Source organism: Narcine bancroftii, chromosome 2, assembly GCF_036971445.1.
Source record: "Narcine bancroftii isolate sNarBan1 chromosome 2, sNarBan1.hap1, whole genome shotgun sequence".
Taxonomy (NCBI): domain Eukaryota; kingdom Metazoa; phylum Chordata; class Chondrichthyes; order Torpediniformes; family Narcinidae; genus Narcine; species Narcine bancroftii.
In genome coordinates this window covers 57,150,655-57,176,298 of record NC_091470.1, presented here as the reverse complement: position 1 = coordinate 57,176,298, position 25,644 = coordinate 57,150,655, and the positions used below count along the sequence as shown (strand labels likewise).

General features: G+C 39.5%; 1 protein-coding gene across 10 annotated transcripts in view; it reads right to left on the bottom strand.

Annotated features, from left to right (window-relative positions):
• LOC138753571 (neuronal PAS domain-containing protein 3) overlaps positions 1-25,644 on the bottom strand; it is a 1,142,342-nt gene that overhangs the window by 359,380 nt on the left and 757,318 nt on the right. The window contains exons 1-2 of one of the 10 annotated variants that reach the window (XM_069916748.1): positions 21,528-21,686; positions 21,106-21,255 (exon numbers count right to left, since the gene is read on the bottom strand). The exons of the other annotated variants lie outside the window; for them this stretch is intronic. Of the exons in view, the coding sequence (XP_069772849.1) occupies positions 21,106-21,228 (123 nt within the window). The 5' untranslated portion in view covers positions 21,229-21,255; positions 21,528-21,686. Of the gene's footprint in view, positions 1-21,105; positions 21,256-21,527; positions 21,687-25,644 lie in introns of those variants that run through there. 10 annotated transcript variants of the gene reach the window in all.

The window sequence follows — 25,644 nt, the reverse complement described above, 5'->3', positions numbered from 1 at the left end:
GTTTCTTTGTAGCGGTCGGCTACAGTTCAACACAGACAAGAAGGGCCAGTTTTCTGTGCTGTAGTGTTCTATGGTTCTAACATTGATAAAAGAAAAAAAGATGTTATTTAGAAATATGCAACTCTTTTTTAAATTTTGAAATGAAGAGTTGGTCCATTACACAACATAAATTCTGTACTTTGGCAACCAGAGCATCAAAAGAATTCTAATATATGCAGTGATCAAATGGAGGTGATGGGATTCTTCATTTGCATCAGAGCCAGAATAGGCAGAAGTGGAGGAGGCATTCATGAAATTAAAAATAAAGTTAGCAAGAATGGCATTGTCACATTTAGTCAATATAATTAAAAAAAGGATGTTTCTGTGGCACAAGACTTGTACCACCAGGTTCAGGAACAGTGCTACCCTTCCACTATTAGACTTCTCAATGACAAACCCAATCAAAGGCTATTTTAAGGACTCTTACTTGTGCATTTTATTCCTTTTCTTTTTGTATTGCAAAGTCAGTTTGTTTCCAGTTCTTTGCTTGCTTAAATGTTTTATGTAGGGTAAAGTTTATTTTTTGCTCTACCAATTAGTGTTAATTCTCCCATGCCCACAAGAAAAGGAATCTCATGTATGTACTCTAACAATAAATCTGAAATCTGAAAATCTGAATTAGAATAGGAGTAACAAGAACATGATTTCACAGATGATTATATAGGTGTGAAAATTGAACTTTATGTAAGAAAGGAGAAGAGTGACTTCTTTGAAATGTAATGCTGCAGATGATTGCTTAAAAAATGCCCTAAAGAGAGCTAACTGTTTGGTTCTGGGCTAAATGATGTCAACCAGTTCCTTCAATAGGCTATGGCGCTCAAACATGTTTTGGACATACAATCTAGGGCAAACATTGGAATGGTCATCATGCTTGAGAAGTGCAAGAAGGAAGAAGACAACAAACCAAGTGGTAGTTGCTGGATTATCCCTGCAGCAGGACCTGAATGTACCTGAAATAAGGTAATCTTGGAGGGACCTGAACTTTTACCTCAATGAAAACTTGAAAGCGGATGCTTTGTGAGGAATAATGGAAAATGAATTGTTTTTAACCATATTTGTTATACCAAATATATCTTTCAAAAGCAATAAGCTATTTATCATTGAGGATGAAAGGAATTTTATTGAACATTTTACTCATTAAGAATATCCAAGTTATGAGGAAAAGCAAGAGTTTAAAGACTGACAGTAATTTAGCTTGCTGGAAAATATTGTAATGAACAACTAGGATTCATGCATATGAAGTCGTGAAAATTATACGGTTGATTTTCAGCCGGGCACAGGGCTATAAATCTTAGGTTGCAAATCAACTGTTCTTTATAGAAACCACTCAATTTTCATCCTGTTTCATGTCAATAGAAAATAAAATCATGCAATTTCTATATTCTGTAGTTGATTCAGATTTGGAGTTAAGCTGCGGTAAATTGATGATGTTTCCTAGTATTTTCTAAAGTGTGCTGTTACATGAATAAATGCAAAGGAAAGAACATAAATTCAAAACAAATGAACATAATGGTGATTCAACAAAATCATAACCAGTTTGAAATTGTATCTGTAAATCTAAATGATTAGATTTTGACATCATCACAGCATATTGCCGAATATCAATTCACAAATTTTAAAAGTGTGTGTCTGTGTACATTTAAAACACAAGATAGCTAAAAATGGCATATACAAAAAAGATAACAAGTAGAAGCAGGTCCCCTATTTTTACAAAATGTAATTAACACCCTCTATATTACCTATAGATGCTGTCTTGAATATAGCATGACATTTATAACAACTATTCCAAGTTCTAAATTATTTTGCATACATATTTCCTTTGTTATTTAAAAAAGGGATCTTTAAAGTTTTCAGTTAAGTATTTTATCCTGTTATTGACAATGGGAAACTCCCTTCACTGATGAAAATGACAAATTAATTGATATTTATAACAGGAAGAAAACAAGTTCTGAATCTGACAGCAGTTCAATGAGATGGAGAGGAGAATCTCTGCCAATCCCTGTGATAGTTGACAGATTTATCATCTGGCCTTTAGGGAAAGTGATTCGAGAAAGCCAGGTGATTAATACCACAGAAGATGAAGTTGTTGACACAGGAGGCTCACTCGAAAAGAAATTCCACACTAACTGTAAACCACAGCTCAATTCACTCATTTAACTCTCTTTTTATAATTGATGAGTCATTGAAATGGAAAAGCTATCTTGTCAGTTAAGGAAACTCAAGAATTCTTTTTCATGGAAGAGCAGAGTGCTTTAATTTAATTTATTTTTCTTCAATGTGATAAAGAAAGAGTAGACACCTAAACCAAATGCAATATTAGTCAATTCACAAGATTTCTGTTGTAACATTGCTTTAGTAAATCATATTAATTTAGAGCATCTACAATGGGAATCTGACAATAATCGCTGTCAGCAATGGGACAACATCCTTCAGCAGGAGTGTTGTCTAGACAGAAGCCAATAACAGGAGGATATCCTGCAAACAGATTACATGCTTATAATTGGCAGATCAACCTTTACACGCGCATTTGAATGTTTCCCAGCAAAACAAAGTACAATACATATACTTACAATAACTTCAGGCCTAGAATACATTTGCAAGCAATTCTAGTTACAGAGGCATTTGATAAGACAGAGAATTGAGTAAAAAAGCATGGTAATATTGGTGAATGTACAGAAATGCAGAATTTCATAAATACATTTTAAACACTCTTTGATAGGGTGGATGACATGGATGTAGATAAAAGAATAAATGAATGAAGATGAGTGTGGAATGAGATGCATACAGAAAGCAGTAATCACAAATTTACAGTAAGATTTCAGAATTGTATTGCAAAAGGATAGTGGAAAGTTCCATTATCACAAATCACAAATTTACAGTAAGATTTCAGAATTGTATTGGAAAAGGATAATGGAAAGTTCCAATAAAGGGACAGGTTTGCTTTACCAGAGAAGATACAATTTAACAAAAGTAAACTAGAAACAGCTACTTGAATGTAAATCAATGTCAGCGCAGTGGCAGGCATTCAAGAAGGAGACAGTGACGATGTTCAAATATATTCCATGTGAAAGAAAAAGAACTCAAATCCAGATTCCGTAGGACTGAATTATTATGACTGAACTGTTATCAGCTGAATTTGTGTCATATCAGCATTCATTCTACCTGATCTGCAGTAATTACTGCATTGACCTATTTGACAAAGAACTCAAATATGTAAAAATGTTTATATTCACTTATTGGATTAAAACCATTTTGACACCCAGTGCTTGAAAGAAAGCAAAGCCACATGGACTAAGTCACACTTTTTTATGAACTCATAGATCTCAAGGCTTTACAAAAATGACAAATTATAAAAAAATACTTTGTGGATAATTCAACTTGTTTAGCTAGCTCATAAAATAAGCTTCTTGCTTTTCCAGCTGCCGATGGTTGAATCAGGTTTCATTTTTAGCACATATTTCTGCTGCAAATGAAATTGCATTTTGTTTTAAAGAATGTTTGATTTTTAAAATGTGAAGTTCATGTTCAATGTTTTAAGGAGCTGTATTTATTTTTAAACAGTTCCTATTTTTGAGAAATGTCACCCTAAGCCTCAGTTTGACATGTTAGTACATATTGATGTTGATAAAGGGCCCAGACCTGAAACATTGATTACCCACTGATGCTGTCTGACCTGCTGAGTTCCTCTAGCAATTCATTGTCATATCTAAAGAGCCTATTATTTCTATAATGATGAGATTAACATATGACAATTAGCTCCTCATCTATTTTAGCCAAATTTATCCATAGATAGCAGTGCCACAACAGCGACATGAGGTCCACGTGGTAAGGGATCAAGGCCATAGCAGAGCAGAAAACAACCTTGCATGTCAAAGAAAATGATGCCTCCTTTCAGACTGACTGAACATTTTGTTGAAAAGGGCAGGCTGGAGAAAGCCCCTGCATATCTGCAGCCGAACTTAGGAGATCCCTATCCAAGGTGAACCCACACAAGGCAGTGGAACCAGACAACATACCTATTCAGGTACTGAAGATTGCGCAGACCAACTGGTGAAGGTCCTTACGGACGTCTTCAACATGTCACTGCATCAGTCCATAATCCCGTGAATTTTAAGACACCCACGATCATACTGATACCAGAGGGTGGCAGTAACAGGCCTCAGCAACCAACTCCCAGTGGCACTGACCTCCACCATTATGAAATTTTAGGAGTGTCTGGTGACGGAACACATTGAAGCATAAGTCCCAGAGTCACTGGAACCATTCCACTGTTGATGCTATACCCTTTCCCCTTCTTTTCATCCAACCTACGATGCCTCATGTGCCAAGCTGTTGTTCATGGACCAGCTCAGTGTTTACACGATCATCCCGGAGGCTGGTGGAGAAGCAGTCCTCACTGGAACTCAACACCCCTCTCTGTAAATGCATTCTAGGCTTCATAACAGAAAGACCACAGTCTGTCCAGGTCAGTAGTAGAACAATGAGCACTGTCACACTGATCACTGGTGCACCTCAGGGGAGTAATACTCAGCCCGTGCCTGTTCACACTACTGACCCACGACTGCAACACCAGATCCAGGTCTAACCGAGTCATTAAGTTTGTAGATGACACAACAGTAATTGGCCTCATCAGCAATGATGATGAGTCACACTACAGAGAAGAGGTGGAAAATCTTGTGATATGGTGCAAGAGTAACAATTTGAGTCTCAATGTGGAAAAAAAAAGGACATAACTTTAGTCTTCAGGAGGACCAGGAATGACCACCAAAAGCTTGGTAGTGGAGAGAGTAGAGTGTACTAAGTTCCTCGGTGATCACTTAACAAGCGATCTAATCTGGACACACATCTCCTCACTTGACAGGAAGGTACAACAGTGACTGCACTTCCTGAGAAGACTGAGGCAGGTTAGGTGGCCGGCCACCATCCTGTCAACTTTCAATAAAAGCTCTATCGAGAGCGTCCTGGCCAGCTGCATCACAATATGGTATGGTTGCTGCAGACCATTGGATCCACAGGACCACTGGAGTCACCCTCTCACCCCCCCACCCCCAATCGATGTGATCTACTGAGATCATTGTTTGAAGAGGGTGCACAAAATCGTTGAGGATCTCTACCACTCCAAACAGAGCATCTTTCAGTGACACCTATTGGGAAAGAGATACAGGAGTACAGAGCCAGAATCACCAGGTTGAAAAACAGCTTCTTCCCACAGGCAGTGAGATTGCTGAACAACTGAATGATCTGTCCATACAAATCCTCCAAGACTACTATTTATAAAACAATAGTTACCTATTTTTATATGCATCTATGTACTGTATATGTATCATTTGACTGTATGTGTGTTATGTCGAGATGTGCATTTGCATGTTTTTGCATTGAGGACTGGAGGACGTTGTTTCATTGGGTTGTGGTTGTACAATCGGATGATAAAAAAATTGACTTTGGAACTTCATTCTAGGATTCTGACCAGTATCAAAATTGCAGAGGTCATATTTTAAATTAATGAGTCAGTATATGCAATATTGGTCTTAGTACTACCCCACTCCTGCTAAAGATCAGGCTGGTATTGAGATTAAAATTAATCTTGATGTGAACTGCTGTTTTTGTAAGTGAAAGGGTCTTTATTTTTCAAGAATCTGTACGTTTGGCTAAGGTTTGTATTTTAAACATTCTTCTTAACAGTGACAACATTTTAGCTTTTAATAGATTTATGTTTTAAAATCTAAAAGAGCAAACACATTTGCACTCCTAATCAAGAAGACACTTGTTTTTAGACATAATGAAGAACTGCTTCAGCAAATATATATTTGCCAAAAGGTAATGAACTTCCTTCCACAGATAATCCATTGTAGACTTCATTATACAAAATTAAATGTTTGCTGGATGTCTTTTTAGATCTTCAGATTTAAATGTATTCAAGTAACTGTGCTAAACATTCTGATGGTTAGGCAACTATTTGGCAATAAACAGTCAATATATTTTTCACACACCTTTGAGATATCACATTTTAAACAGCCAAGGAATATTTTCCCACTTTTTAAAACAATGCAGCATAATTTTACTAGTAAATGTATTTTAAAAAGTGTAACTGTGATGCATAATCACATACTCCAAATATCTTTTTTTTTAAAAACAAATACTTACATCAACCAGATGTAATCTGAAATATGATACCTATATATTTCGGCATGCAAGTCAAGACGTAAAACTCTCAAAAATACCTCAAAAAATGTGGATTGACTTTTACGTTAGATATATTTTTGAAACCATAAATTCAGGTCAAAAACTGTGACACCAACTCAGTGTACAAGTCGGCCCTGGAAGCGCTAATTTGGCATGTTAGTTGCTGCCAATAAACCACCCAGACATTCTACAATTATGGAGCCTGAGGTCCCTGCTCCTACCTGAGAGCCTGAGGTCCATGTGGCAGAAGCGATGACCTTGTTCTCTGGAACAGGAGCGGTGTCCTCATTCTCTCAGCAGGAAGTTCCCACTCCTGGCAGGAGAACGAGGTTGCTGCTCCTGCCCATAGGCCAAGGTTTTTTTTTAAAAAACTGGTTTTTGAACTTGCTTATGGTAATTTACAGTTTTGTTACTTGCCGATTGGGGTGTTTTAAAATTTTTTGTATTGTTGCTGGGAGGCCCAGACAGCCTGAAAATGGGGGTCAATTTATATGCTGGATATATCATACCACCATTAAAATGAGTCTTTAAAAAAAAGGGGCCAGCCAACTTATCTGCCAGTCATAGAAACATAGAAGATAGGAGCAGGAGTAGGTCATTCGACCTATGAGATCATGGCTGATCTTAAAGTTCAGTACCCTGTCCCCGCCTTCTCTCCATAACCTTTAATACCCTTATACTGAAGAAATAGATCTAATTCCCTCTTAAATATATTTAATGAACCTGCCTCTACTGCCCTCTGTGGCAATGGATTCCACAGATTCACCACCCTCTGGGTAAAGAAATTCCTCCTCATCTCGGTCCTAAATGGTTTGCCTATTATCCTCAAACCATGGCCTCGGGTTCTGGATTTTCCCATCATTGGAAACATCCCATCTGCATCCATTCTGTCCAGTCCTGCCAGAATTTTATAGGTCTCTATGAGATCCCCTCTCAATCTTCTAAACTCCAGCGAGTACAATCCCAATTTGTGCAATCTTTCCTCATAAGTCATTCCTGCCATTCCAGGTATCAGCCTGGTGAATCGCCTCTGCACTCCCTCCATTGCAAGAACATCCTTCTTTAGATAAGGTGACCTAAACTGCACACAATACTCCAGGTGGGGTCTCACCAAGGCCCTGTACAGCTGCAGTAAGGTATCCTTGTTCCTATACTCAAACCCTCTTGATATGAAGGCCAACATACCATTTGCCTTTTTAACCGCTTGCTGTACCTGCATGCTCGCCTTCAGAGACTGATGTACAAGTACCCCTAGGTCTCTCTGCACTTCCCCATCTCTTAATCTATTGCCATTCAAATATTAATCTGCCCTCCGGTTTGTATTACCAAAGTGGATAACCTCACATTGATCCACATTGTAGTGCATTTGCCATGTATCTGCCCAGTCCCTCAATTTATCCAAATCACACTGGAGCTTCCTGACCCCCTCTTCCGTGCACACAACCCCTCCTAGCTTAGTGTCATCTGCAAATTTGGAGATATTACATCCAATCCCCTCATCCAGATCATTAATGTAAATTGTGAACAGCTGGGGTCCCAGTACAAATCCCTGTGGTACCCCACTGGTCACTGCCTGCCACTCAGAAAACGAGCCATTTATCCCAACTCTCTGTCTTCTACCTGCCAGCCAGTTCTCAATCCACATCAATACTTTGCCCCAATCCCATGAGCCTTGATTTTGGAAGCCAGTCGTTTATGCGGGACCTTATCGAAGGCCTTTTGGAAGTCCAGGTACACCACATCCACTGGCTCTCTCCCATCTATTTTACCTGTCACCATCTCAAAGAATTCCAATAGATTTGTCAAGCACGATTTACCTTTTGTAAATCCATGTTGACTCCGTCCGATCCCTTCTCTGCTAGTCATATGCTCTGCTATTACATCCTTAATAAAGGATTCCAACATTTTGCCCACTACTGATGTAAGTCGATTTATACACCGAAATATACGGTAGCTACATTTTGGATGAAATCTCAGAAAGTAACAATCAAATAAACAGGACCGGTTATGTGGAGAATTAGCAGTTAATGTGAGTTTGAGATAAAGAAAAATAATCTATGGTTCCATTTATAATTGAAGTAGAATACTTGAAATAACTGACATCCTAGCATGAGAACTAGAGAAGCAAACAATGAGATGCCAACGATAGCAGAACAAGGCTGCATCCACGGAGAGAAACGAACAATTAACATTCCAGGTCAGACTCTGTTTTGAAATATTGACTGTCTATTTAGGGCAGCGCGGTTAGCGTACAGTGCCAGTGAGCAGTTTTCGAATCCGGTGCTGTCTGTAAGGAGTTTGTACATTCTTCCATGTCAGTGTGGGTTTCTTCTGGGTGATGCAGTTTCCTCTTACCCTTCAGGGGTTGTTGGTTGATTGGGGGATTTGGGTAGCCTGGCTCATGGGCTGGAAGGGCCTGTTACTGTGCTGTTATGTCCCATTTAAATTTAATATTTATTTCTCTCCACTGAAGCCCTGCTGATACCTTGCAATTTTTCAGTGTTTGCTCAGGATTCCAGCACGAGCAGTTCTTGTGTTTCTCATGATACATCCACTTCTACTGTAGCAGTATCAAAATCAGATACAACTGTAACTGCTGAACATCCACAATTTAACCAGCGTTTCTCCTGGGACTGCTCAGATCAACAAGCCATCTGTTGCATTTTTTAAATAGTTAGAAATTGATAAATGCAGTTCAAGAATGAAAACACCCCAAACGTCCAGAAAGGCTCATTGAAAGTAATTTGATTCCAAGCATTATGTTCCTCGTGCTGGAGTTCAGTTCTGGAATTATAATAAGGTGCAGGAATCCAATATGTTGCATTCCACAGCATTGAGTGCAAGTATTATCAATGCACTATCTTGTTATCCTCAGTAATCAATGGTGGAGGGGGGGGGGGGTGGGAAAGGTGAAGAAATTAAATCAAGCATCACAGTCAGAGCTAAATTGCTTGTAAATATATCATTTGAGATAGTTCACCCATGCTGACCAAGTAGCCCATCTGAGCTTGTTCCATCTGCCTATGTTTGGTCCACCCTTTTCTAAATCCCTCCTGTTCATGCACCTGTCTAAATGGCTTTTAAACATTGTAATTGTATCTGCCTCTATCCCTTCCTCTGGAAGTTCATTCCTTCTACTCTCTATCTTCTGTGTGCAAAGGTCACCCCACAGGTCCCCTTTAACCTTAAATCAATGCCCTCTATTAGTTTCAGACTGCGCTACCTTGGGAAATTGATTGTGATCACCTTATCCATATCCTCATGATTTTATATTCAATATTTTACAGCATACACAAACTCCCCCCCACCAACAATTTTCCCATAAAATCACCTCAAAAACCACTATTGCATGCACACTATTGCATGCAAACTAAATCGTAACGTGTGCTAAGGAGCATGGTAATGGAGCTGCAGTGAGTTTTTGGAACACTAGCTACAGCAAAAATGGTACGTGAATGGAGAAAGCAAGAAAAATGTCAAGAGGCTGCTAAAAAGGGTAAATGTAGCCTTTGTTGTCCAGCCCCACATTGGCCACAATTTGAGGAGAGGCTTAAAAAAACTGGGTGCTAAATGAAAGAGAACCAGGGAAATGTGTTCTACCAAGGTGATAATGCACAAGGCCAGGAGATTCGAAGAACAAAAGCTTAAGGATTTTACAGGTTGGTGTTACTGGTTCATGAAATGGCATGGTTTAATCAATGCGTACAAAAACATTGATTGCACAAAAAAATGCCAGTGGATCATAAAGACAAAATATTAGAATTTCATAAGTTTGTAATCTATGCACAAAAAAATAACTTATTTTGAACTGAGTCAAATAGGAAACATGGGTGAAGTTCCAGTAACATTCAATGTACCATCCAACAAAACTGAGTATTAAAGGAGCTAAAACTGTCCTAGTAAAAACCACTGGTCATGAAAAGACACACTATACAGTAGTTCTGGCCTTTTGTGCTGATGGCACAAAACTGCGATGGTTTGCAATATTTAAAAGAAAGACCCACCACCACCCCCCCCCCCCCCACCACCCCAAAGGCTGGATGGGCAAAGCTGGAATCAAATTATGGTTGTAGAAAATATGGCAAAAGCATCCCAGTGGACTCTTATAAAAACCTGCATTTCTGGTCTGGGATCAGTTCAGAGTACACATAACTGAAGAAGTTTTTTTTAAAAAAGGCACACGAACTGAAAACCCAGATGGCAGTTATTCCTGGTGGTCTGATGAGCCAATTGCAGCCTTTAGATGTGTGTACAAACAAGGCATTTAAAAACAGCATGAGGGAAATCAGGAACAAATGGATGGTTGAAAAGAACCATGCACTAACACAAGCAGGAAGAATTAAATATCTGACCAGTACACATGTGTGAGTGGGTGAAGAGCTGGAATTATTGTTAAGGCTTCTAAGAAGTGTGAAATTAGTCATGCCCTTGATGGCATGGAGGACAATGCATTATTTGAAGACAATAACACCAGCAGGAGTGATTCTGAGTTCTTGGGCTTTGACAGTAACGCTGCTGATCAATGTCCAGGCAGTGAAGACAAATAAAGTAATTGTTATAGAACATTGATGTTTTATTGTGTTTTTGTCTATGATAATTACTTGTTTTACTGTTTTCTTATAAAAGGTTTCCTATTGTTAATTCTTTCTTCTTCTTCTTTGGCTTGGCTTCGCGGACAAAGATTTGTGGAGGGGTATGTCCATATCTGCTGCAGGCTCGTTGTTGACTGACAAGTCCGATGCGGGACAGGCAGGCACGGTTGCAGCGGGTGCAAGGGAAAATTGGTTGGTTGGGGTTGGGTGTTTCCTCCTTTGTCTTTTGTCATTGAGGTGGGCTCTGCGGTCTTCTTCAAAGAAGGTTGCTGCCCGCCGAACTGTGAGGTGCCAAGATGCACGGTTGGAGGCGATATCAGCCCACTGGCGGTGGTCAATGTGGCAGGCACCAAGAGATTTCTTTAAGCAGTCCTTGTACCTCTTCTTTGGTTCACCTCTGTCTCGGTGGCCAGTGGAGAGCTCGTCATAGAACACGATCTTGGGAAGGCGATGGTCTTCCATTCTGGAGACGTGACCCACCCAGCGCAGTTGGGTCTTCAGCAGCATGGATTCGATGCTTGCAGACTCTGCCAGCTCGAGCACTTCGATGTTGGTGATGAAGTCATTCCAATGAACGTTGAGGATGGAGCCGAGACAGCACTGATGGAAGCGTTCTAGGAGCCGTAGGTGATGCCGGTAGAGGACCCTTGATTCGGAGCTGAACAGGAATGTGGGTATGACAATGGCTCTGTACACGCTGATCTTTGTGTGTTTCTTCAGGTGGTTGTTTTTCCAGACTCTTTTGTGTAGTCTTCCAAAGGCGGAATTTGCCTTGGCGAGGCTGTTGTCTATCTCGTTGTCGATCCTTGCATCCGATGAAATGGTGCAGCCGAGGTAGGTAAACTGGTTGACCATTTTGAGTTCAGTGTGCCCGATGGAGATGTGGGGGGAGGGGGGGCTGCTGGTCATGGTGGGGAGCTGGCTGATGGAGGACCTCAGTTTTCTTCAGTTAATTACTGCAGTATTATTATTATTAATTGGAAGACTACACAAAAGAGTCTGGAAAAACAACCAACTGAAAAACCTCACAAAGACAAGCGTATACAGAGCCGTTGTCATACCCACACTCCTGTTCGGCTCCGAATCATGGGTCCTCTACCGGCATCACCTACGGCTCCTAGAACGCTTCCACCAGCGTTGTCTCCGCTCCATCCTCAACATCCATTGGAGCGCTTTCATCCCTAACGTCGAAGTACTCGAGATGGCAGAGGTCGACAGCATCGAGTCCACGCTGCTGAAGATCCAGCTGCGCTGGGTGGGTCACATCTCCAGAATGGAGGACCATCGCCTTCCCAAGATCGTGTTATATGGCGAGCTCTCCACTGGCCACCGTGACAGAGGTGCACCAAAGAAAAGGTACAAGGACTGCCTAAAGAAATCTCTTGGTGCCTGCCACATTGACCACCGCCAGTGGGCTGATATCGCCTCAAACCGTGCATCTTGGCGCCTCACAGTTTGGCGGGCAGCAACCTCCTTTGAAGAAGACCGCAGAGCCCACCTCACTGACAAAAGGCAAAGGAGGAAAAACCCAACACCCAACCCCAACCAACCAATTTTCCCCTGCAGCCGCTGCAACCGTGTCTGCCTGTCCCGCATCGGACTTGTCAGCCACAAACGAGCCTGCAGCTGACGTGGACTTTTTACCCCCTCCATAAATCTTCGTCCGCGAAGCCAAGCCAAAGAAGAAGATTATTATTAAAATGAGTTTGGCCAATGTCCTATTTGCACATTCTGTCCAAGTTTCCCTAAAATTTCGCTAAAAATGGGGGATACTTTTATGCCAGTGGGTCTTATATGCCGTCAAATACAGTACTTATACAAAGTCTTCATCCTTAGCCTATTCACATGAGGAAAAAAATGTCCCAAATGTATCCAGTCTCTCCCAGTAACATCCTTGTGAATCTTCTTTGCACCTTTTCCAGCTTAATGGCATCCTTTGTATAGATGGGTAACTAGAAATGAACACAATATTCCAAGTTTGGTCTCACAAACCTCTTGTACAGTAATATCATTACGGTCCGATTCTCGTACTCAGTGTGCTAACCAGTGAAGGCAAACCTGCTAATCACTTTCTTCACTACCACCTACCAGTTTCACCACTTTCAGGGATCTATGTACAGTACTTGTAAGATGGATCTCACTGTCCTACCATGCTCTCCAGCCACTGGCATCACTAGGGGGAGGGGGGGTGCAGACTGCCATCAGAGGGGGTAACACCAAAATGACTGTGTAAAAATTTTTGTGCAGTGTTTCAGCAGAGATTTATTATTTTTTTTAATTACAAATAATGCTGTAATTAGTTCTAACAACAAAAACATTTTTCATAAGCCCAGCTTACATGTATCAATATACCTAAAATGCTAAAACTATTCTAATTTACTTTTTGAACCTTCTAATGTGCTCCGGTCAGAGCTGTCATTATTACCCAATTACAAGGATGCTTCAAATCACGCGATTTTGTCTGCACGCGCGACAAGTATGTACTAGTTTTTTTTTGCTAGTTGTTTATCTCATTAGTATAGCCATTACATTCAGTAATGGATGGCAATTACTATTTATAAGAAACATTAGTACAAAAAAAAATTACTAAGGATTCTGTATGGTCTGGTGTGGGAGGAGGTCCATGGGGTTGGGGGGGGGGGGGAAATAATACCATGAGTTAATACACCACTGCCAGGGAATGCCACTTACAATGCAAATCCTCCCCTGGTTTAATATCTCAAAGTGCAATGCCTCACACTTTTCCAAATTACATTTGCCATTCCAAAACCCACTTCCCTTGTGCATCTTGATCCTGTTGTAATCTTATACAAGCTTCTTCATTATCCACTATTATCAATTTTGCTGTCACCCGCTAACTTATTAACTATGATAACTACATTCTCGTCACTAGATAAATAACAAACATTAGTGACCACACTTGTCATAGGTGCTGGTGTAAAGGACAGGGTTTTGGCTTCTTGGATCATTGGGATCTCTTCTGGGGAAGGCATGACCTCTACAAGAAGGATGGGTTACACCTAAACCCAAAATGGGTCAATATATTGGCAGCTAGGTTTGGTACAGCCGTCGGGTGCGGTTTAAACTAATTTGGCAGCGGGGTGGGGGGGGGGGGGGTGGGAACCTGTATGATAGGGCAAAGGACAGAAAAGATAAAACAGGAAAAGTTAGGTTAGGCAGCGAAAGTAAAAAAATCAGAAAGAGCAAGGAGGGTGAAAAAAGCAAATCTGAAGGCTTTATATCTTAATGCAAGAAGCATTCAGAACAAGGTAGATGAATTAGCTGTGGAAATTGAGATAAACAAATATGATTTGATTGGGATTACAGAAATATGGCTGCAGGGTGGGCAAGCCTGCGAACGTAACATCCCGGGGTATACGATATTTAGGAGGGATCGGCAAGAAAGAAAAGGGGGTGGGGTAGTATTGATGGTGAGAGAAGGGACCGACACGATTGACAGAAAGGATATCAACTCGGAAGATGCGGAATCTATATGGGTAGAACTGAGGAATAGCAAGGGGTTGAAAATGTTAGTGGGGGTGGTATATAGGCCTCCAAATAGGAGTGTAGAGGTGAGGGAAGGCATTAAAAGAGAAATTAGAAAAGCGTTCAATAAGGGAACAGCTGTCATCATGGGAGACTTTAATTTACATATAGATTGGACTAGCCAAATTAGTAAAAATACTGAGGAGGAGGAATTCCTTGAATGTTTACGGGACGGTTATCTAGACCAATATATCGAGGAACCAACTCGGGAGCAGGCCATTATAGATTGGGTATTAAGCAATGATAAGGGGCTAATCAACAATCTTGTTGTACGAGGCCCTTTGGGTAGGAGCGATCACAATATGATCGAATTCTCATTCGACATGGAGAGTGATGAAATTAAAACCGAGACTAAGGTCCTGAATTTAAATAAAGGGAATTATGATGTTATGAGACGGGAGTTGAGTAAGATTGATTGGGTGGTGTTTATGGGGGAGTTGTCTGTGGATAGACAATGGAAAGCATTCACAGATCTAATGGATAAATTGCAAAAATCGTTTATACCGGTTTGGCATCAAAATAAACCAAAAAAGGTGACTCAACCGTGGATAACAAGGGAAATTAGAGACAACATTAGGTCCAAAGAGAGAGCATATCAATTGGCCAAAAAAAGTACCACAACCGAAGACTGGGAGCAGTTCAAGATCCGCCAAAGGAGGACAAAGGGATTAATCAAGAGAGCAAAAATAAATTATGAAAGTAAGCTTGCGGCAAATATAAAAACCGACTGCAAAAGCTTTTATAAATATGTCAAGAGGAAAAGATTGGTGAAATCCAGAGTAGTTCCTTTGCAGTCGGAATCAGGGGAATATATAATGGGGAATAAGGAAATGGCAGACCAATTAAATTCTTACTTTAGTTCTGTTTTTACAAGAGAGGATACAAATAACCTCCCAAGGATGTTGGGAAACATAGAGACTAATGCAAGGGAGGAACTGAAAGAAATCAGTATCTCTAAGGACATGGCCTTGGGGAAATTGATGGGATTGAAGGCAAATAAATCCCAAGGGCCTGATAATCTACATCCTAGGGTACTTAAGGAAGTGGCCATTCAGATAGCAGATGCTTTAAGAATTATTTTCCAGAACTTGATAGACTCAGGATCAGTACCCATGGATTGGAGGGTAGCTAATGTTACCCCACTATTTAAAAAGGGGGGGGGGGGTAGAGAAAAAATGGGGAATTATAGGCCGGTGAGCCTTACATCAGTAGTGGGCAAAATGATGGAATCCATTATAAAGGATGTAATAGCGGAGCATATGACTAGCAGAGAAGGGATCGGACAGAGTCAACATGGATTTACAAAAGGTAAATCGTGCTTGACAAATCTATTGGAATTCTTTGAGATGGTGACAGGTAAAATAGATGGGGGTGTACCTGGACTTCCAAAAGGCCTTCGATAAGGTCCCGCATAAACGACTGGCTTCCAAAATCAAGGCTCATGGGATTGGGGCAAAGTATTGATGTGGATTGAGAACTGGCTGGCAGGTAGAAGACAGAGAGTTGGGATAAATGGCTCGTTTTCTGAGTGGCAGGCGGTGACCAGTGGGGTGCCACAGGGATTTGTACTGGGACCCCAGCTGTTCACAATTTACATTAATGATCTGGATGAGGGGATTGGATGTAATATCTCCAAATTTGCAGATGACACTAAGCTAGGAGGGGTTGTGTGCACGGAAGAGGGGGTCAGGAAGCTCCAGTGTGATTTGGATAAATTGAGGGACTGGGCAAATGCACTACAATGTGGATAAATGTGAGGTTATCCACTTTGGTAATACAAACCGGAGGGCACATTACTATTTGAATGGCAATAGATTAAGAGATGGGGAAGTGCAGAGAGACCTAGGGGTACTTGTACATCAGTCTCTGAAGGCGAGCATGCAGGTACAGCAGGCGGTTAAAAAGGCAAATGCTATGTTGGCCTTCATATCAAGATGGTTTGAGTACAGGAACAAGGATACCTTACTGCAGCTGTACAGGGCCTTGGTGAGACCCCACCTGGATTATTGTGTGCAGTTTTGGTCACCTTATCTAAGGAAGGATGTTCTTGCAATGGAGGGAGTGCAGAGGCAATTCACCAGGCTGATACCTGGAATGGCAGGAATGACTTATGACGAAAGATTGCGCAAATTGGGATTGTACTCGCTGGAGTTTAGAAGATTGAGAGGGGATCTCATAGAGACCTATAAAATTCTGGCAGGACTGGACAGAATGGATGCAGATGGGATGTTTCCAATGATGGGAAAATCCAGAACCCAAGGCAATGGTTTGAGGATAATAGGCAAACCATTTAGGACCGAGATGAGGAGGAACTTCTTTACTCAGAGGGTGGTGAATCTGTGGAATTCATTGCCACAGAGGGCAGTAGAGGCAGGTTCATTGAATATATTTAAGAGGGAATTAGATCTATTTCTTCAGTATAAGGGTATTAAAGGTTACGGAGAGAAGGCGGGGATGGGGTACTGAACTTTAAGATCAGCCATGATCTCGTTGAATGGCGGAGCAGGCTCGAAGGTTCAAATGACCTACTCCTGCTTCTATCTTCTATGTTTCTATGTGTCCAATCTGAAAATCAACAGTCCTAGATTTTTTTATCCAATTGGCTCACTCAACATGGATTGATTGATGTTATTGCACTATTTCCTCTTTTTGTTATCAGTCTATTCTTTTATTAGAACAAGAGTTCAAAATGATCAGGTAACAATTGCTATCATCTGGGAAACTTTGACAACTATTTTTGCTCGAGTTAACAACTACAAGATAATTGTTTTTATCCCCAATCACTGAAATGTGAACAATGCTTCAATTCAACATCATTACTTTTCAAATTTCTGAAAGCTCTTTTTTTTAAATACATCTTTGGTTTGATACCACAGCAAATATTTACATAACTTATCCAGGCAATTTCTGAAAACCATTTTTTTAAAGTTATTAGATTTTGGATGGATAATTCATTTAAAGCTTTTTTCATTGTAGTCAGAAAATTTCTCCTATGTGATTGGCAAAAGGTGCTTCTCCAAATAGCTGGTAGGAGATGGAATTTGAATGGCATTTTGATAATTAAAGAAATATCATTTACTTAGAATGGGTCTATCAATTATAACATGACAGTGGACTTGCATTAAAAGATAATATGCCATTTTGACAGGCACATTTTTCCCCAATTATATTTGTGTTCTGGTGTGATGTCTTGTATACAGCTTATGCCATACTATAAATCTATGCTTTAACTATAGTTGACAGCTTTAAAAATAAGATGGAAAAGAATTCAAATGAGGACTCTGAAATGTACGTTGATTGTTTATCAAACAGCAAAATATTGAATAATATTGGAAAATAATTTGAGGTTTGATTTTATATGTTTGAAAGATTTAATAAAGAAACACCACATTGTAATCTGTATTAATATGAGTTAATTACTACAGTATTAACATTGTTTTACTATCCCTTGTGCAATTTTAAAAGCTTAGCTCTAGGAAGAATTCATAGAATGAACATTAAAAAATCCTATATATTACAGTTTAGTACAAAGAGCCAAAATAACTATTTCACCTTTAAGTGTATATTGATGAGCTTTTTAAACAGACAATCTAGGGATATCAAAACTAATTTATTAATCAATTGGTAATTCAATTCTTTGTGAAACACCAGCCTTGAGAGAATTACATGTAAACAAATGTAGAGTTCAAAAAGAATCCAGGCAGTTTAGTGAATGTTTTTCATTTTTTTCTCAATTTTAAAGTCACTAAAATCTGTTGTTCAAAAATTGTTTATGCAATTAGCAATAAAAGGAAATTTCTGAGAATTCTGCAAACATAAATGTGTGAAACACTTCAGAGAAATTTTTACATTGTTAAGCTTGAATATTTTATTACAAACTTTTATTTTGTGTGGAGAAGCTGACAAGTCCATTAAGATGAAAAAATGTAGATTATGATGTTGTCAGAAATGGTTAAAGAACAAGTCAGCTTATGTAACTCTCTTGCATGTTTCAGCTATTGTTTTTTTAAAATGAGCCAGTACCTTAAGGTTAATTATTTCACCAGTAAAATACATGCCATATTTCCATCTGTCTCCTCCATTAGGTACTTACTATTCCTCAATTTTTATAGTGGGATCAAGATAATGGTGGGAAAGGTAATAAGCATGTTTCATCAGGTTAGTATTTGCATAAATCCTAATCATCCCATTTTCCTTTCAGTTTTCATTTTGACTACATTAGAATTGTTCCATCAAATTCTAAAACTGATACCTTAAAGTTTCTTGCCATTTTAATTCTTCTCCCCATCCCGACACAGACTTGTCAGTCTTTAGCTTCTTCCATTAGCAGGGTAAAGCTAAACATAAATTTGATGAGCAATGTGCCATATTCCACCTGCATAGTCTAAAACCCAATCACCTGAATATTGCATTTTCCAATTTCAGTTAACCACCACCCTGATCTGGTAACCAGACAGACATCGTTTCATCAGGCAAAAACACCATAGATTCAGGAAGGGTTCTGGAGTTCTTTGAGGATACAATGAGTGTAGTGGATAGAAAAGGTGAATGTGGTAAACTTAGATTTCCAGAAGGCATAGAAAAGGCGCTGCACAAAAATCTTCTTCAGAAGGATGCATGTAGTTTGGAATGATGTATTAGCATGGATAGAGGATTGATTGATTAAAAAATGCATAGAGTTAGGATAAATAGGTGTTTTGTTTCTGGTTGTCAATCAGTGATTATTTTGGAGCATCAGGGATTGGTGCAGGGCCTGCAACTATTTACAATATACATAAATGATATGGAGGAGGGAACCAAGTGTAGCCCTTCTAAGTTTGCTGATGACTCTAAGTTGAGGGGATGATCAAATTGTTCAGAGGACACAGAGAGCCTGCAGAGAGATAGGTTAAGCGAATAGGTAAGGATCTGGCAGCTGAAGTACAATGTTGGGAAACTGCGAGGTCATCTACTAGAATGAAAAATAGCAAATTGAGCTGTTATTTAAATGGTGAAAAAATTCGCTGTAGTGCTTGAGCAAGAATAGCAAAAGGTTAGTTTGTGGATGCAGCAGGTAATCAAGAGGATAAATGAAATAATCAAGAGAGAAAATTGGCCTTTATTACTAGATGAATTGAATTTAAGAGCAGGGAGGTTTTACTGCAACTGTAGAAGCAGCACAATATGCATATCTAGCTTTAAGAAAGAATAAGCTGGCTTTGGAGGTGAGGTGAGGTGAGGACTATACTCAGTGGAATTTGGAAGGACATGAGGGTAATCATATAGAGATATAAAATTTGGAAAGAAAGATACAAAATAGAAACAGGGAAATAGTGGATATATCCTCTGGATTTGGGGTAGATTTAAGGTAGACCTGATGAGTGCTTCTCTCAGAGAGTAGTAAATCTGTGGAACTTTCTGTCAAATTAAGCAGTAGAGACTGCCTCATTGAATATATTTAAAACAGATTTTTGAAAATTAGGGGAATTAATGGTTATAGGGAACAGGCAGCTTAGAGCATTTGAGTCCAAGACAGATTAGTCATGATCGTATTGAATGATGGAGCATGCTCCATGGGCCATGTGGTCAACTTCTGTTCCTACTTGTGTTCTTTTGGTTTCATTGTTTCCATTTGCCTTTCATTGCTCCCATTTTTAAGCCCATTCCAGTACTTGCTTTTCTTTCAACCAGCTGGCCTCAATCACTCCCCTGTAGTCTCCAGTCCTATTTGTCTCTTTATCTATCTCACCATCACTTATCTAGTATCCTATTTCCTCTTATTCCCTCCCACCTATCTTCCACCCCACCTATCTACCATTCTCATCTTAGTCTTGATGAAGAATCCTGACCCAGTGTTGACTTGTATTTCTTTCCATGGATACTGCCATGGATGAGTCCTCGATATTTCCTTTGTTTGTTATAAAACTAAAACAGTAAAACCCTGTTTTCCAGAATTCAAGCAACCAGCAACCTCAAGCAACCGGCAGGAAAGTGAATAAAAATAAATAAATAAAAAATAAATCCAAGTTTTAAATTATAGAAGTAAATGCTCTCTGAAGTAAAATATAAACCTTAGGTGAAAATGGGAACAAACATTCAGCCAGAGGAGCGTCTTGTTATTCCCCGTCCAAAGCAGCTGTTGAATAAAGTTGTGTTTGAATAAAATGGTAGTGCCCAGGATGAAGAGTTGGTCAGTACTCCCCAAATTCCTCCTTATCCCTGCCTAACAGAATCTTCATCTTTAATCATAGCAGAGCAGTCCTGATAAGCTGAATAGCCTATTTCTGCTCCTATGTCTTATTGTCTAATGAACCCACCTCCACCATTTTGTCTGGCAGCTTGTTCCATATGCCACCATCACCTGAGTGATGAACTGTCTCCTCTCATTATGTCTAAATTTTTATAAATAATGTAGAGAGTGAGTTTTTATCTGTAAACTTGGGGGAGGGAAGGTTAATTATGATGGTGGCATGGTTATTGCAGTGGCTAATGCAATGCTGTTACAGTGCCAGCAACCGGGGTTCAAATTTAAAGTTTGTAGGTTATGGAAATTACTCTGTAGTTTGACATACGAGTCGAGTCGTAAAACCATAAAAAAAATCTCAAGGGGGGGTGGGGTCAACTGATATGATGGATATAATTTTGAGACATTAAATTCACCAAAAAAAAAAGATTGATGTTGATTCGGCGTACAAGTTGATGTTGGAAGCACCTTCCCACCGCTGGCCACTGCCATAACCCTTCCTATCTGGGACCCTGACATTACCGGCACTGCTCCTGCCTGGAGCACAATGTCGCTGCTCCAGATCCATGGGCCATCTCCACTGCCTCCTGGTAGGCCAAGGTTTCTGCTACCGCTGGGAGTATGATGTAACCATTCCAGGTCCATGGGCCATCACTGCTCCTTCCTGGTAGGCTGAGGATTTTTTTAAAAACTTATTTAATTTACAGCTTTGTTACTTGCAATTCGGGAGTTTTAAAGTTTTTTTGGGTTGTTCCTGGAAGGCCCAGACAGCCCAAAAAAATGGGGGTTGACATATGCCGAATATAACATAAAACCATTAAAATTTGGCTAAAAAAAGGGAGTTGACCTATCTGCCGGTTGACTTATACACCAAAATATATGGTATTGGATTAAAGTGAAATTTGCATTATTAAAGACAATATTGATATTATTTTCCAACTTACTTTACATTTTGCATTGTCACTTGTAGTTTAAACTGTGTATTCCTAATGTACGTATTTTGGCGATGCACTCTCTCACGGCGAACCGGCCTAGCGTGTAACGCCACGTGGCGGGGCAGCCATGGGAAGATGGAGCTGTCAGGGTTTTCTCCCTGCCTCAAGTCTCCTGCCCAGCGCCCACCTGGGGCAGCGATTATGATGTCACAATGCACGAGGTGACTGAGCTCATGCTGCCCTTAAAAGGCTGCGCGTTGAATTTGAATAAAAACTGTCATTAACGACTTTCAATGTGGTGGCTGAGTCTTTCTTGGCTGTGACAAGCACTACAGTATATTAGTTAAGCGCTGTAACAGAGCATATCAGTCAAGTGGAAAATTCACTTATGCACCATTTGCGATCCAGTAGCTGCTGGATAATGGGGATTCTACTGTATTTTTGTCTTTTAAACTATTTATTCTTAATGCAGGTGTTTTAGTTAGGCATTGTAAGGATGAGTCTCACTATCAGAAAACTCGCTTATCCAGCATCTACCAATCCAGATGCCAGGTGTTTTAAAATTCAGAATTTGGTATTAGAGGAAGGTTATCAGGTTGGTTGTCTGAAATCTGGTTTTGATATCCATAAAGCCTTCTCAAACTAAATATCAGGGTAACCAAAGTCATCATCTTTAACTCTGTTAAAAGTCTTTTACCAGTGACTTTATTCCCATCTAGCTAAAGCAGATTGCTTACAACTCAGCTATCTCCTTATTCTTGAAAAGAATTTCCACATTTGTATTCTATACTTGGGGACCATTTGCATTAATGTTGCAGTGCTAGGTCTTCGGACTCGGAAAACACAATAACAATTCTTGGAAGCATATCTAAGCACTCTTTCTTCATTTCAGATTCAATGAAATTCCTATTAATCTGTCAACATCTAAAAATACATTCACCCCCAGATAGGAGCATTGAAACTGTACTGCTCATTGCTTTTGCACCGTTTCACAGTAGTAAATAAATGTTATAATCTTGTGTATTGTTTTTCATCAAAACCTTTTTATTTTAAAAATGGGTCTGATGGTCCAATGAAATACTCAATAGAACATTGTGCAACAGCTGACATTTCACTAGGACTGCAGCTCCATTAGAGATCTGCATGACTTGGATGCACCATTGCTGCTGGAAGAAGGTTGAATAAAATGGAAGAAGGTTGAAGTGAGTTCCCTGCTTTATTGATTGTGATTTAGATACCATAATGTAGCAAGAGAAAGAGAGTTGGAACCAGGAAACTGTTCAGAGCCACAATTAGACACCAGAAGATATCGGTGATGGTGGAGCTGACTTTCACAAATGAAGCAGGATTCTTAACAGTGCAGTGGAAGAGAGAGATTTTGGAGTCTGTCTATAGATCTCTCAAGGTTGATACACAAGTTGATACAGTGGTTAAGAAGATATATGGTGCAATTGGCTTCATTAGTTAAGGGATTAAGTTCAAGATCTGTGAATTAATGTTACAGCTCAATAAACCTCTGGTTAAACCACACAGAGTATTGCATTCAGTTCTGGTTGCCTTGTTACAAGAAGGATATAAAAGCTTTTGAGAGGATGCAGAGGAAATTTATCAGGATATTGCCTGGATTGGAGAACATCTCTTATGAGGCAAGGTTAATAGATCCAGGGTATTCCTCTTTGGAGCAACGAAGGACGAAAAGTGACTTAATTGGGATATGTATAACATTATGAGCAGCAGAGATAAGGCGGACAGCCAGCACATATTTCCTGGGAGAAACAATAGTAAGTACCAGATGGACATCTGTTTAAAGTGGGTGGAGGAAAGTTTAGGGGAGATGTCAGAGTTGGATTTTAAAAAAATATACACAGAGAATAGTGGATGTCTGGAATGCATTTCTGCAATTGGTGGTGGAGGCTGATACAATAGGGACACTTACAAGACTCTCAGATAGGCACATGGATGTAAAACAAAAAGGTTATGGGTATTAGGTAAAGAAGGATTAGATTGTTGTAGTTTCGGCTTATATAGGTTGGCACAACATTGTGGGCCGAAGGTAGAATGCACTGGCAGTAATGTTCTGTGTTCTAAGCAGTAAGCAGTAATGTAATGTTAGTGCTTAGAAAAGAGAGGTTCCTTTAAGAAAAAAAAGGAAGAATGTGGAAAATGCATACGATACTTGATTTTGTATCCCCTGTGACTCTTTAGCCTAGGGTTTTGGCCTAGTTGGGAGGAGAACTTGGACATGAAAAAGGTCTTCAATCTGAATCTATGTTGGAAAAAAGTCAAATTTATTGTCAGAGTACATGCATGACATCACCTACAACCCTGAGATTCTACAACGTGAGAATATCTTGATGCACCACAGAAAAAGATTCACAAACAGGCACCAGGTTTGGTCTGTTGCTTTCAATAACAGACAGAAACTCCAACTTGCTTCATTCCCCAAGACTAGCTGCTAGCTAGTCAGAGAACAGCCTTCTCTCCCTTCATCCCCACACTCATGAGCAGGACTGAGATATCGCACCACATTAACCAATTCCTGCATTGTACTCAGAGATGGGCATCAAGTAAACCAACCATGTCATGGAACTACCTCATTTCTTTGTCTTGTACTTCATAGCAGCTCCAAATTGTTAGGTATTATTTCAGATTGAAGACCTTTCTCATGCCTAGGATCTGACCGAGTTAGATAGGCAGGTACTCCTGCTAATGAGCACTGGGCCAAAACCCTAGGCTAAAGAATCACAGGGGGATACAAAATCAAGTACCATATGCATCTTCCACAGTCTTCCTTTTTTTCTTGAAGTGATCTCTCTTTTCTAAGGACTAACAATACAGTCTGTAAATTAGGACTTCTGTGGGTTTCAGCAGTACTTCAGAAGCTCAAGCTTATTTGGTCCACAGGATGGGAATGGAAGCAATGACCCCTTCCCTCATATAAACACCGGCTGTTGTAGTACTTGGGGAAAATCAGTCCAATGCTGGCAGGAGAGAATTAGACTACCACAAAGCAATGCTCCATGAATTTGCAAATATAACAAACAAAAAAGGACTAGGACTGGACCTTTTAAGCTTGCTCCACCAATTTATAAAACCTGATAGTAACATGAGCTCTACATGTCCATTGAAAATCTTTCACTGCATGTTATCAAGAAATTATCAATGTCTATCATAAAAATATTCAAAAACACTGCTTTTACAATTCTTTGAGGAAAAAGTTAACTTAATTCATTTTAAATGCACGGCTATTTATTTATAAACAGTGATCTTTCGTTCTAAATTCACCCATAAGAGAAAACATTTTCTCCACATTCATCTTATAAAGACTTGTCTATCAGGATCTTCTTGACTTTGATTTGTCACTTTTTACTCTGATAATCTCCATGAGATAGAAGCCTAATATTCTAACCTCTCCTTCGAAGACAATATACACAGAAAGCCAAAGCTGCTCCATTGTTCAATAAAATTATGGTTCATCTCATTTTTGTCAAACCCACTTACCAAGTCTATCCCTATAAGAAGTGATTTTCTTACAGGTTCACAATTTGATTGAGATCTGAATTTATTCAAGAATTTAGACTCCACAGTTTGCAGGGAAATTTATTCTTTTAGCCATAAATAAGAACATTCTGTGAGGTTCCCTTATGATTTGTGACACCTTCTCACCAGCCTTTAAAAATCATGCACTAAGACATCCAAATCCTTCTGCATTTCAGAGTTCTGAAATTTCTCATCATTAAGATAACATTTTTCCCCTACAAAATGGACAACTTCACATTTTTCACATTATACACCATTTTCCAGATCTATGCCCTTTCACTTTAATTTACTTACATCCCTTTGTAGTCTCTGAGAAGTGCACGAGTTGAATTTCCAGTGTGTACCAAAATTACCAGGAAATTATTGCTACTGATTTTATGAGAAAAGTAATGTTACAATTGTGTACTACTGAACACACTTAAAATCTACAATAGGTGTGGCTTTAAAACAAAGATGAATATTTGACAATAGGCCACCATATTTTGGACATAACTGTGTTCACCCTTTGATCTATCTGCAATGGACTTTGCTTTCTGAACACTTCCTCCGAAGTTATGATAGCATATTTGCATTGAAGTGAATCTGA